General features: G+C 43.1%; 1 protein-coding gene across 2 annotated transcripts in view; it reads left to right on the top strand.

Moving 5' to 3' along the window:
• MKS1 (MKS transition zone complex subunit 1) overlaps positions 1-14,310 on the top strand; it is an 84,657-nt gene that overhangs the window by 53,025 nt on the left and 17,322 nt on the right. For both annotated transcript variants that reach the window (XM_073565751.1, XM_073565750.1), the window contains 5 exons: positions 4,945-5,015; positions 6,129-6,198; positions 6,280-6,384; positions 10,251-10,384; positions 11,308-11,390. In XM_073565751.1, coding sequence (XP_073421852.1) covers positions 4,945-5,015; positions 6,129-6,198; positions 6,280-6,384; positions 10,251-10,384; positions 11,308-11,390 — 463 coding nt within the window. The remainder of the gene's footprint in view (positions 1-4,944; positions 5,016-6,128; positions 6,199-6,279; positions 6,385-10,250; positions 10,385-11,307; positions 11,391-14,310) is intronic.

Raw genomic sequence — 14,310 nt, 5'->3', positions numbered from 1 at the left:
CCCCAATTATAACTCCAACCCTAACCCCAACACACCCCTAACCCTAATCTGAGCCCTAGCCCTAACCCTAGCCCTAACCCTAGCCCTAACCCTAGCCCTAACCCTAGCCCTAACCCTAGCCCTAACCCTAGCCCTAGCCCTAACCCTAGCGGGAAAATGGAAATAAATACATTTTCTTTTAGTTTTATTATTTTTCCCTAACTAAGGGGGTGATAACGGGGGGTTTGATTTACTATTTATGGCGGTTTTTATGTTTGGCAGCTGTCAGACGCTAAAAGACGCTTTTTATTGTAAAAATAGTTTTTGCATCACCACATATTGTGAGCTATAATTTTTCCGTATTTTGACCCACCGAGTCATGTGAGGTCTTATTTTTTGCAGGACGAGTTGACGTTTTCATTGGTACCATTTTCAGGCACGTGACATGTTTTGATCGCTTTTTATTCCGATTTTTGGGACGCAGAATGAACAAAAACCAGCATTTCATGAATTTCTTTTGGGGGGTGCGTTTACACCGTTCCGCGTGCGGTAAAATTGATAAAGCGTTTTTATTCTTCGGGTCAGTACGGTTACAGCGATACCTCATTTAGGTCTTTTTTTATGTTTTGTCGGTTTTTTGCAATGAAAACAATTTTATATAAAAAATAATTATTTTTGTATCGCTTTATTCTGCGAGCTATAAGTTTTTTATTTTTTTGCGGATGATGCTGTATTGTGGCTCGTTTCTTGCGGGACAAGATGACGTTTTCAGCGGTACCATGGATATTTATATGCGTCTTTTTGATCGCGCGTTATTGCACTTTTTGTTCGGTGGTATGATAATAAATCATTATTTTTTGCTTCGTTTTTTATTTTTATTTTTTAAGGGGTTCGCTAAAGGGGTCAACTAATGGGACAGTTTTATAGGGCGGGTCGCTACAGACGCGGCGATATCAAATATGTGTACTTTTATTGTTTTTGTTTTTTTTTATTTTGAAAAAATGGATTTATTGGGGAATATTTTTTTTTTTTTTTACTAATTTATTTAGCGATTTTTTTTTTTTTTTTTTTTTTTTTTTTTTTTTTTTTTTTTTTTTTAACTTTATTACCTTGTCCCAGGTGGAACATCACTGTCCTGTGACAGATCGCTGATCTGTCACATCACAGATCACTGTGACAGATCAGCGATCTGTCACAGGCAGTTCTGCAGACTTCCTCATGCCTGCGCTTTGCAGGCAGTGAGGAAGTCAGCTCCCTACAGGCCCCCGAAGGCCCCCGTCGCCATCTTGGATCTGGGGGCCTGTAGGGAAAGAGCCCCCCGCAGCAGCGCTGCACATTGCGCTGCCGTGGGGGGCTCAGGGAAGCAAGGAGGGAGCCCCCTCCCTGCCGATGCTTCCCTTTAACCCCCGGTACACCGCGATCGCGTTTGATCGCGGTGTACAAGGGGTTAACGTGTCGGGGGCGGTCCGTGACCGCCCCTGACACATTGTGCCGGGTGTCAGCTGTGATAATCAGCTGACACCCGGCCGCGATCAGCGGCGCTCACCACGTGGGCGCCGCTGATCGCTGGGACGTAATATTCCATCCATGGTAGTTAGGTCCAGGGTCACATGGACGGAATATTACGTCCATTGTAGGTAAGGGGTTAAGAGCCAGTTTGGTTCACTGGGCTTCTAAATCCACTTTGGCGCACATTCTCTCTCAGGGGCATGCGTCATGTGATGACGCTAGATTTGCATTTGTGCTGTGGGTTTCGCTTTAAGAGCTGATATTATCTGCCAGAAACTCTGTCCTGTAGGGGTCATGTGAAGTTTGTAGGCGTTGGCATAGTAACTGGGTGTTCCTGCGCATATCAATGAGCTTAACTGCCATTTGAATCGCCTCAGGGCATGTTTTCCCTGTGGCAACATTTTCCCATTGAAATGCATTGAGGAAAATGTTTTTTCAAACGCAAATTACGCAAAAACTACAAATCCGATTGACACGAAAATTACTTAGCACACCACTCGTGGATACTGTCTTCAAAACGACACCTCAACGGAGTCTGTGCGTGTAGCGGTTCGGGCCGCATTAATTGCGGAAAATCAACTGAATAATAACTAGATGTGTATTTCCTGAAGGAAGTACAGATAGTGGTTTGAAATGGTGCCCGGGCTGCCCCTTTAAGAGAGACTTGCCTGCTGCCCCTGCAAGACTTTCAACTCAGGATCCGTTTTAACTGTGGGTGCCTCTTGGGCCACTTTGGCCTGTGGGGCCCCTCAGGGTCTGATTTGGTGGGTGGGGCCCCTCAGGATCCGATTTGGTGGCCTAGGCTCCTCAGGGCTTGAATTGGTGGACGGGATCCCTCAGGATCCGATTCGGTGGTCTGGGCTCTTCAGGGCTTGAATTGGATGGGATCCGTCGGTCCGATTTTGTGGCCGGGGCCCCTCAGGGTCCGATTTTGTGGCCGGGGCCCCTCAGGGTCCGATTTGGTGGGCGGGGCCCCTCAGGGTCCGATTTGGTGGGCGGGGCCCCTCAGGGTCCGATTTGGTGGGCGGGGCCCCTCAGGGTCCGATTTGGTGGGCGGGGCCCCTTAGGGTCCAAATTGGTGGGCGGGGCCCCTCAGTCTTATTTGGGTGTGGGCCCCTCAGGGTCCGATTTGGTGGGCGGGGCCCCTCGGTCTGATTTGGTGGGCGGGGCCCCTCAGGGTCCGATTTGGTGGGCTGGGCCCCTCAGGGTCCGATTTGGTGGGCGGGGCCCCTCAGGGTCCGATTTGGTGAGTGGGGCCCCTCAGGGTCCGATTTGGTGAGCGGGGCCCGATTTGGTGAGCGGGGCCCCTCAGGGTCCGATTTGGTGGGCGGGGCCCCTCTGGGTCCGCTTTGGTGGGCGGGGCCCCTCTGGGTCCGCTTTGGTGGGCTGGGCCCCTCCTAGCAGGTGTTTTTGCTCTTGCTTTCCTATAAAGGAGTGTCAGGTGTGTTCACTCACGTTTTGGTGATACTGCTCATTTCCAACCAAGACTGGTGAAGGAAGAGAGCAGCTCAGGGGAGCTCTGGTGTAAAGTCTGGTGAAGGAAGGAATGAGTGGTGTTCCTTGCAGCTCTGACAAAGCTTGGAGAAGTAGCAGCTATTCTGGAGGAAAGCTGCATTCTGGTGGTGAACTCTGTTGCTGGGAGCAGTTGCAACAGAGCAAAGCTAAGTGGTGTTTCCCTGTTTGTATTTTTCCCTGGTGTGTATTAGTACAGCGGTGGGGCCAGTGCCTGCACTACCCAGCTCCCTAGCAAGGGATAAGTGTAGGGTGACAGGTTCCGGCTCGGCGACAGGTGAGGAGCCTGTATAGGGAACGTTAGGAGTGTGAGGGACACTGACTCAGGGGAGTGCAGAAGGTCTCCAAGTCTCCGTTCCCTATCGCAGGGCCCACCGTTGTAACTGTTTCCCCTTCCCCCGTGTCTTGTTGTTTTAGTTACTGGCCTGCGGGTCGTGTCACACAGGACAGGTCCACGTGACACTGAGGGAGTTTCTTGGATCCAGACAGACTCTTGCATCTTTCATCCAGCCACTGACTTTTCTGGATTGTGAGTCATGGGGAAAGCAAAAAAATTGTTAACGGATCTACGAGAAAAAGTACTTCAACTGTATGAAACAGGAAAGGGATTCAAAAAGGTATCCAAGGAATTGATAATGCCAGTCAGCAGCGTTCAAACTGTGATTAACAAATGGAAAATCAGGGGCTCTGTAAAACCAAAACCACGGTCAGGTAGACCAACAAAAATTTAATCCACAGCTGCCAGGAAAACTGTTCGGAATGCAAAGAAAAACACACAAATAACATCAGCTGAAATACTGGACTCTCTGAAAACTAGCGGTATGGCTGTTTCAAGATGCACAATAAGGAGGCACTTGAAGAAAAATGGGCTGCATGGTTGAGTTGCCAGGAGAAAGCCATTACTGCACAAATGCCACTAAGTATCTCGCCTACAATGCGCAAAACAGCACAGAGACGAGCCTCAAAACTTCTGGAACAAGGTAATTTGGAATGATGAGACTAAAATTGAACTTTTTAGACACAACCATAAACGTTACATTTGGAGAGAGGTCAACAAGGCCTATAATGAAAGGAACACCACTCCTACTGTAAAGCAAGGCGGTGGATCGCTAATGTTATGGGGATATTTGAGCTACAAAGGCATAGGAAACTTGGTCAAAGTTGAAGGAAAGATGAATGCAGCATGTTATCAGCAAATACTGGAGGCAAATTTGCAATCATCAGCCCGGAAGCTGCACATGGGACATACTTGGACGTTCCAACCCGACAACGATCCAAAACACAAGGCCAAGTCGACCTGTCATTGGCTACAGCAGAACAAAGTGAAGGTTCTGGCCATCTCAGTCCCCTGACCTCAATATCATTGAGCCACTCTGGTGAGATCTCAAGCGTGTAGTTCATGCTAGACAGCCCGGAATTTACAGGAACTGGAGGCTTTTTGCCAAGAAAAGTGGGCAGCTTTACCATCTGAGAAAATAAAGAACTACCACAAAAGAATTCATGCTGTCATTGATGTTAGAGGGGGCAATACACGGTATTAAGAAATGGGGTATGTGAACTTTTGATTAGGGTCATTAGGATGTTTTGCGTTGTTATTATGATTTTAAAAAGAGAAAACACAGTAGTGTGACAATAAATGGCTTCACCCAACAACTAACCATGAGTGGAGAAAATGTTTTGGTGTTATCCATATTCTCTGAAAAAAGGCCAAGAAAGCAAAATTCTGCCGGGGTATGTAAACTTTTGAACACAACTGTGAAAGTCTATTTATTGTAATAGAACTCCATACTCTACATTTCCTTTGTCTTTCCTAGGACTGGGTTAGGGATTATATGGCCAATGTCACAATTTAACACCAGCTTAAAAAAAATAAAAATGTGTGTATATATTGTAAAAGTGTATTTTGCTGACGTTTCCATATTATTTCTTTAAATTCTCTTTCAGACTGGTCCAGTCCTGCCTTTCAGGAACTTTCAGGTGTTACACAAAGCTGCAGATCTAAAGCTCATGAAAGGGTAAGTATCTGCTGACGGATTTCATGCGGAGTATTGCTCGTCTATTGCTAGAATTAAAGCAATTATTCCATGATGGGTTATGGTATTTCATTCACCACTGCAAACACATTTATTGTTCATAACAGACATAAGTTTGATGCAAAGTTTTTTTTGTTTTTTTTTTCGAGTATAATGTAAAGTGTCACACCTCGTCCAAAGTATAGAAGCTGTAATACAGATTTTTGCCAATGAACCAAGATATTTTTATGTTTTGTTTTTTAAAGGCTTTATTTTCCAGTTTTCTATCACAGTGAAAATATGAACAATCGCAACCATTAGCAGCAATAAATATCATCAATGTCCACTGAATCCAGTTCACTGTTTTGACTTTAGTTCAATATTATGTAGTTGCATAAAACAAATTAACAACAATTAAAGAATCATACAAATACACTGAAAACATACAGACTTAAACACAATCACACCGGTCCCCATGACCATCATCCCTCCCCCAAAATGTCATTAAAGGGGGTATTCCTATCTCCAAAATCCTGTCCCAATTTGCAGTAGGTGTAGTAGTCATAATAATAATAGCAAATGCCTCCAATTAGACATGTAGTATAGTTCTTCTGATTAGCTCTTTTGCTTACTCTATATGCAGGGCATTGCACTAGCTTAGGTATCCATTCTTACAACCACTAACAACTAATCGTCACTGTTTAAGTTGTTCGTAGTCGAAACCATGGATATCTAAGCTACTGCAATGCCAGCAGATGGGGTGAGTGACGTAGCGAATCAGAAGAACTATACTACATTTCTAATTGGAGGTAATTGCTCATAGTATTATTGTTACATATTGGGATAGGATCTTGGAGATGGGAGAAGACCCTTTTAAACATTACCTCAAGTAGACATATTCCCTGCCGGGAATTGGTCCGCACTCAGTGCATTGTTGTACTTCTTCTCATAAATCATCAAAGTTTAATTTCTCAACAATTCCATTTTGAAAAGTCTAAGCTTCGGCTGTATGTACCATTCCCAGCACTCTGTATCAGCATTCCCTTGCGTTCTGAGTAATTTACATGTAAGACATAATTTCTACATCATTGTCACAACTTATCTATCGTCCTCCAGGAAAACGTGGCGTATTTCTGCCATCCTTTCAGCTTTGAGATGTTTCTGTCAGAAGAAGTGGAATCTGAGGGTAGGTTGTTGGCTAAAAAGCGACACTCTTCTGTGCGTAGAAAATGTCAGAAGTTTACATCTCCTCATTGTTCCTTTTCAGAAGTTCCACAATGGCCGATTTTATATTTTGAGGTCCTTTCTCTGGACTTTTGGCAGAGATATCGTGTTGAAGGATATGGATCGGTTGTGCTTCCACAGACCCCAGGTAAGGAACCTAATAAAGGAGCAATTTTCACTTTGTCCTGTGCTCAGACTCTACAGAATATATAAAAAAGAGTAGTATGGGGACTGAGTAGACAAAATAAATCCTTATTTCCCAGTATCTATCTATCTATCTATCTATCTATCTATCTATCTATCTATCTACAGTTGTGGCCAAAAGTATTGACACCCCTGCAATTCTGTCAGATAATACTCAGTTTCTTCCTGAAAATGATTGCAAACACAAACTCTTTGGTATTATTATCTTCATTTAATTTGTCTTAAATGAAAAAACACAAAAAGAATTGTCCTAAAGCCAAATTGGATATAATTCCACACGAAACATAAAAAAGAGGGTGGACAAAAGTATTGGCACTGTTCGAAAAATCATGTGATGCTTCTCTAATTTGTGTAATTAACAGCACCTGTAACTTACCTGTGGCACCTAACAGGTGTTGGCAATAACTAAATCACACTTGCAGCCAGTTGACATGGATTAAAGTTGACTCAACCTCTGTCCTGTGTCTTTGTGTGTACCACATTGAGCATGGAGAAAAGAAAGAAGACCAAAGAACTGTCTGAGGACTTGAGAAACCAAATTGTGAGGAAGCATGAGCAATCTCAAGGCTACAAGTCCATCTCCAAAGACCTGAATGTTCCTGTGTCTACCGTGCGCAGTGTCATCAAGAAGTTTAAAGCCCATGGCACTGTGGCTAACCTCCCTAGATGTGGACGGAAAAGAAAAATTGACAAGAGATTTCAACGCAAGATTGTGCGGATGTTGGATAAAGAACCTTGTCTAACATCCAAACAAGTTCAAGCTGCCCTGCAGTCCGAGGGTACAACAGTGTCAACCCGTACTATCCGTCGGCGTCTGAATGAAAAGGGACTGTATGGTAGGAGACCCAGGAAGACCCCACTTCTTACCCCGAGACATAAAAAAGCCAGGCTGGAGTTTGCCAAAACTTAACTGAAAAAGCCTAAAACGTTTTGGAAGAATGTTCTCTGGTCAGATGAGACAAAAGTAGAGCTTTTTGGGCAAAGGCATCAACATAGAGTTTACAGGAGAAAAAAAGAGGCATTCAAAGAAAAAAACACGGTCCCTACAGTCAAACATGGCGGAGGTTCCCTGATGTTTTGGGGTTGCTTTCCTGCCTCTGGCACTGGACTGCTGGACTGTGTGCATGGCATTATTAAGTCTGAAGACTACCAACAAATTTTGCAGCATAATGTAGGGCCCAGTGTGAGAAAGCTGGGTCTCCCTCAGAGGTCATGGGTCTTCCAGCAGGACAATGACCCAAAACACACTTAAGAAAGCACTAGAAAATGGTTTGAGAGAAAGCACTGGAGACTTCTAAGGTGGCCAGCAATGAGTCCAGGCCTGAATCCCATAGAACACCTGTGGAGAGATCTAAAAATGGCAGTTTGGAGAAGGCACCCTTCAAATATCAGGGACCTGGAGCAGTTTGCCAAAGAAGAATGGTCTAAAATTCCAGCAGAGCATTGTAAGAAACTCATTGATGGCTACCGGAAGCGGTTGGTCGCAGTTATTTTGGCTAAAGGTTGTGCAACCAAGTATTAGGCTGAGGGTGCCAATACTTTTGTCTGGCCCATTTTTGGCGTTTTATGTGAAATGATCAATGTTTTGCTTTTTGCTTCATTCTCTTTTGTGTTTTTTCATTTAAGAAAAATTAAATGAAGGTAATAATACCAAAGAATTTGTGTTTGCAATCATTTTCAGGAAGAAACTGCGTATTATCTGACAAAATTGCAGGGGTGTCAATACTTTTGGCCACAACTGTATCTATCTATCTATCTCTCTATCTCATATCTATATATCCCATATCTCTCGATCCCCTATCTATCTATCTATCTATCTATCTATCTATCTATCTATCTATCTATTTATCTATCTATCTATCTCTATCCCATATCTATCTCTCTATCTCATATCTAGCGATCCCATATCTATCGAACTATAATAAATTAACATCTTAATAAATAGGTATTGTCAGATAGTGTGTACATACAAGTCATTTTGCAGTTTACTGCTAATTATAATTTTAAGCCATTCTTAAGCTATCAATGCTTCTTTATGTTTTCAGCATGTTGCAATGGAGACCGTCCACCGCAGCTAGACAGCATAACACATGCCATGCCTTCATGCTTTTTTTCTGTTGGCCTTGTAAGCACAATTTTAATGCTGGCCAGGATCGCTGGAGCTCAGTGTTACCTCTTAATCCCAACAAGCTTCAACACTGCGCTTACAAGATAGACAATGGTGGCCAGTCTCCTAGAAAATGACCTGTAAAGGAAGAAGTGTTACTTTCTTAAGAACAACTGCAAATTTTAATTGCCATTAAACTGCAAAAATGCTTGTTCTATTTAAAGGGAATCTGTCAGTAGGGTTTTGCTATGTAATTTGAGAGCAGCATCATGTAGGTAGGAGCGGAGACCTTGATTCCAGGGATGTCACTTGTTAGGCACCTTTCTGTAGTTTCAATACAATCAGTGTTTTATCAGCAGGAGATTATCATTAGAAGACTGGGTCTAAAATGCAGGTTGGACAGGTTCGTCTGTACAACCCCACCCTTGATTGATAGCTTGCTGACAATGCACAGTGTACACAGAAAGCTGCCAATCGGGTGTGGGGGTGGGTTATACACTGCTCAGCATTCATAACACTGCTACATCTACAGTAGAGAAAACGGGGATCCCATCAAAATTGCACCAAGTAGTCCAGTAAGTGACATCACTGGAATCAGGCTCTCTGCCCCTACGTGATGCTGCTCTCAGATTCCATAGCAAAACCTGCTGACAGATTCTGCTGTGACGTCTCTGTAGCTATGTTTGTTGTTTTATTTGTATACTGTTGATGATTTACATTAAATAGCCTGTTAAATTCTTCAGACTAATAAACGGGTGTACATGCCTAATAAGTTTAGTGTTTTTTTTAGTCAGTGTATGTGTAAGAGTATGTATACTTATGGCTAAAAATTGCATTATTTTGTAATTTTAGTATTTTTTTCATTGTTACACTTCTCTGTAATGTATTAGTATAGTTCTATATGCTAATACTTTCACTGTCTCTATTTGATTCAGCCTATTGTTATACGGTAACACTGACAGCAGTCTTAGGGTATGTGCACACGCTGCGGATTCCGCTTCGTTTCCGCAGCGGTTTTGGCCGCTGCGGACCCGCAGCAGTTTTAGCTGCGGTGTACAGTACCATTCAAATGAATGGTAACAAAAAAACACTGTGTAGACGTTGCGGAAAAATCCTCGCGGATTTGCTGCGGTTTTGAAACGGCAGAAAGAAGTGACATGTCAATTCTTTCTGCGGAATCCGCAGCGGGTTCCTATCTCCACCATTGTGGAGATGGTGAATCCGCAGGACCAAACCGCAGGCAAAACCGCAGATAATCCGCAGGTCTTTTGACCTGCGGTTTATCTGCGGTTTTTGCAAAATCTGTGCGGATTCCGCAGCGTCTGCACACACCCAAAGTATACAAACCTTATTAGGTTCCTTGGACTGACTGCAAAGGACTTCTCCAGTCCCCAGTCATACAGAAACCCAAAGGATAATTTGCATCATTCATGTCTTGGTCAGTTTTGACCAAAGCAATCATAGGGTTACACACCAAGGAACAGAGATCATTTCAGTCCCCTCCAGGAGATCCGGGGCTAAGCTGTAATAGCGCTGTAGAGAAAGGCTGCTTAATGACAGCTGTAAGCCACATATTGCCAGTCGTGACGGGGTTAATTTCAATGTGTGTCGTCATTCCCATGTGCCGGTCTGTGTTCCCATTGGTTATACTGGGGAACATACATTGGAGAATTACACTAACTCTTCTACTACTCTGTGTGCAGGAATGCACAACATCACGGCACAAACTTGGCGACCTGTGGAACAGGGAACAGAATCTGAGCTCAGGAGGTTTTTCATAGGTGGCTCTCCTGAACTGGAGGACATGACCTATGTCAGGATACCCGGTACCTTTCAGGTAAAATGCATTGTTTCTATAAGCTGCCTCTTTCCTACAAATACAAAAGACTAGAGCAACGTTTCTCAACCGGGTAGACATTATCACCGTGAGGGTTCATACAGATGACCGTAGGTTTGGCCTGACTACAATCTGTCAAAACATCGAATCACACTTGGGCCATTGTTATTCTATGAGGCAGTGCGCGTCTGATTTTTTTTTTTCCTTGAATAATCGGATGGCTTTCACCCATTCATGTCTATGCGTCATTGGAAAGCATTGGACCACATGCAGATTTCATCCAAGTGTGGTCCGACTTTCACGGAGAGATTGAATGGCGAAGACGGAGAATGTTCTTTTCTTTTCTTTTAATTCTCCACATGTGAAAAACCTGACCACCCCCAGATCACCTTCTGACCACACCCTCTAACCACACCACCTGAGCGGCCCCGATCACACTCTGACCACTCCGTGACCAGGCCCTGTTCACACTCTGACCACCTGTTGATCACACTCTGACCACCCCCTGACCAACCCGTGACCACCCCCCGGATCACCCTCTGACCACCCCCTGACCAGCCCCAATCATACTCTGACCACTCCCGGATCACTCTCTGTCCACCCCCTGACCAGCCCTGATCACACTCAGACCACTCCCGGATCACTCTGTCCACCTTCTGACCAGCCCCTGATCACACTCTGATCACATACTGATCAGAGTGTGATTAGCATAACTAAACCGATTTTCACGAATGAAAAGCATATGGTCTTCTGCACCTTCCCTAATAAAGAGGAGAACTCAGTCTGTTTTTATCCAGAGTAAGGCTTTAAAAGATCAACCAGACACCACTGACACACCTCGCTTATAACACAATCATGTCTTTTGTACACAGACTGAATATTGAGATACAGACAGTAACTTGATTGTGTCTTGTGTTGTGCAGGGGGAACGTCTAAGTCGCTTTGGTTTTAGGACAGAGACAACGGGCAGAGTGGTATTTCGCTTCCACTCCATACATCAGTCACGGTATGAGCAGATGTACAGAAATATACATAAGATGACTGGGTCTTGCAAATTATTGATGTAGAGTATGAGTATATTTTTATTTATAAACTTATTATGTCTTTTTTCCATATGTTATGATATGAAACAGATTCATTAGCACTGGTCACTTTAGTATCCTAATGCACTAAATTATATTTAAAATTTGCACTTGCAATTTTATAAAATTAAATATTTTGCACACTGTATTATGAAATTATGATGTTATTATTCATAGATGGTTGTGGTATTATCACTTATATCAAAGGGGATCATAATTATGCACAGTCACTTTAATATATGACTTTGACACAGAAAAATCTGTACCTGTCACTTTTTAAATATGTATGTTCTTTTTATAAAACTATTGAATTGTCACCTCACTTTTAGTGGATTGATAGGAGGAATATGTTAATCATGAAATATATGGATTATTTGGAATTTGTCAGGGGTTTGATCTATGTATCTAAATTGTATTCATTATGATCGCTGTCTAGTTGGTGCGCATGCGCCTATATCCTTGGCCCCCGTTACTTCTTATGACGCTCTGACACTGACACGCAGGGATCTGCTTGCGTGTCATAGAGCGCTGGGAGAAAGTACGTCAGAGGGGCGCGGCTAGGGCTTCATGCGCCGCTACAGCTGACTGGTTCTTTTTAACACGGCGCTCATATAAAAACCGGCCGCCCCTTATCCTATGACACGCCCCTTGGAAGAAGCTGGCGGTGAAACGCGCGTCGGGGTGAGGAGACGCCATGGGCACCTACTTATATTGGTAAATATTTTGATATTATATTGTGGACTCAGATTAGTTAAAGGCTGGGGGATTTCTTTCATATGGTTGGTCAGTGTTACCGTGCACGTGACTTTGGGTTACTTTCATTGCCAGGCTGTAGTTTATCCTTGATTCCATTCCTTTTTGCTAATAAGGCACTGTTTTATGCTATTCATCAGTAATATTCTAGCAGGCTACTTTTTGAGATATACATACATACGATTTTGGCAGTGATTTGAAGTGCAGCATAGGCGAGTTTGATAGCTCATTGTAGCAAGTAATTTTTGTGCCTTGTTTAGCACATTTATTATCACTGCACCGCTGTCTTACATTGATTATATTTGTTGATAGCATATATGATATAATCATATAATATTATTTACATGTGTAATGGAGTTATATGAATACAGATGTCTTATTGTAACTTTGTACTCTGGCGTCTTCTAAATGGCATTTTGCTTTTTTAAGATGTATTTTAATTCATTTTTTAAATAAACATTGTTTTTACGTTGTTTGGGATCTCTACGTTATCCTGTGTAGCGGTATATGGGATTTGTGTTGTAACTTGATGTGAAGCGCCCTCAGAGATTAATATGGGACATCGGTTGATTTGATAAAATTCTAGAGAGGAGGAGCAGCTCTGTTTCTAGCCCTTTCCCGCCTCCCACCTACATAGCAGTGTCCCTGCAGCAGCTGCCATCTATCTCAGTAATGGGAGACTCCATCTTCACTGAATACAGAATTTACCATCAAATTGAGAATTTAGATAATGACTGATCAGTATTAGCAGAAAAATAAGCATGTTTGTCTGATAAGATATATTAAAGTTGCTTATTTTCATGGGTACTATTGATTTATGAAATAAAAATTAAAACAACAGTTATGCTTTAACCCCTTCACAACTATAGACGTATACATCCTGGTTGGAATGGTGTTTCCTGTGTATGGCTACATCTTACCGATCATGAGGGGCACAGGAGCTGCCGGGAGCTTGACTTAAGTTAAAACATAGACCCGCCCAGACATTTTAACCCCCTAAATGCTGTAATCGATATTGACCACAGCATTTAGAAGGCTGAGAAAAGGAAGGGGGCTCCCTCTCCTGTCCGATCGGCGCCACCGTGACATCATTGCAAGGGCTCAATCATTGCCATGGCAACTCGAGGCTGTCATGACAACATCCGGGTGACCAGGCTACGGCAAGCCTGTTGGACCTTGCTGAGAGCATAGTCTAAGAGGCTTCTGTGAGTGCAGCCCTGACAGGTATAATGCTTTATTCCAGCAACCAGAGCAAAAAAATGTAAAGTCCCATAGAGGGACAAAGAATCATAGAATGTTTGAGTTGGAAGGGGGCTCAAGGAATAAAGGAAAAGGTGTGCATCTAATGACTTCTTTTGAGACCCCTGCTATTAGAAGTGTAAATAAAGGAACAAAAACAAGAAATTCTCCAAAATCACCCTCTCAGCCACACAATGTGCCTAAATCACATTTAGTGTCCACACCTTTGCTATTTCTGTAGCGATGAGAGCCCGCTTAATTTATGGGTGCGAGTCTCCAGAAACACAAGCTCGGCACTACAACGTACTGGTGGCAATAATGTACTGAACACTGAAATGTTAGATTTGCTGTTTTCACTCAGCAACATCCTATCCTGCTTGTTTCTGGAAAACACCCATGGTGTCAAAATCATCACTACACTAGTAGAAAAATTTCCATAGGGGTGTAATTTCCAAAATGGGGGTCACTTAAAGGGGGGGGGGTTCTGTTCTTCTAGCACGTAGGGGCTGTGTATATGGAGTCCACAAACTAGTCTTCAACAATTTGTTCTAGAGTCAAATAGTGCTCTGTCCCTCCCGAGTCTCTCCGTATGGCTAAGCAGTACTGTACAGCCACATATTGGATATTTCTATGTTCAGTAGAAGTCATGGGATAAATTTGGTGCCATTTTTACCCATTGTCCTGTGTGGAAATGTAAAATCTGGGGCAAAAACAAAATTTTGGGGTAAAAATATTTTTTTCATCACAGCCCAATGGTATAAAATTCTGTGACACATCCGTAGTGTCATTATGATCACTGCATCCGTAAATGAATTGATTGAGATATGTCATTTGGAAAATGGGGTCACTTAT

This window comes from Dendrobates tinctorius, unplaced genomic scaffold (genome assembly GCF_039654945.1).
Source record: "Dendrobates tinctorius isolate UK_male_01 unplaced genomic scaffold, ASM3965494v1 ptg000016l, whole genome shotgun sequence".
NCBI classification, from domain to species: domain Eukaryota; kingdom Metazoa; phylum Chordata; class Amphibia; order Anura; family Dendrobatidae; genus Dendrobates; species Dendrobates tinctorius.
Note: the sequence above shows the minus strand (reverse complement) of the source record. Positions and strands in the feature narration are given on the sequence as shown.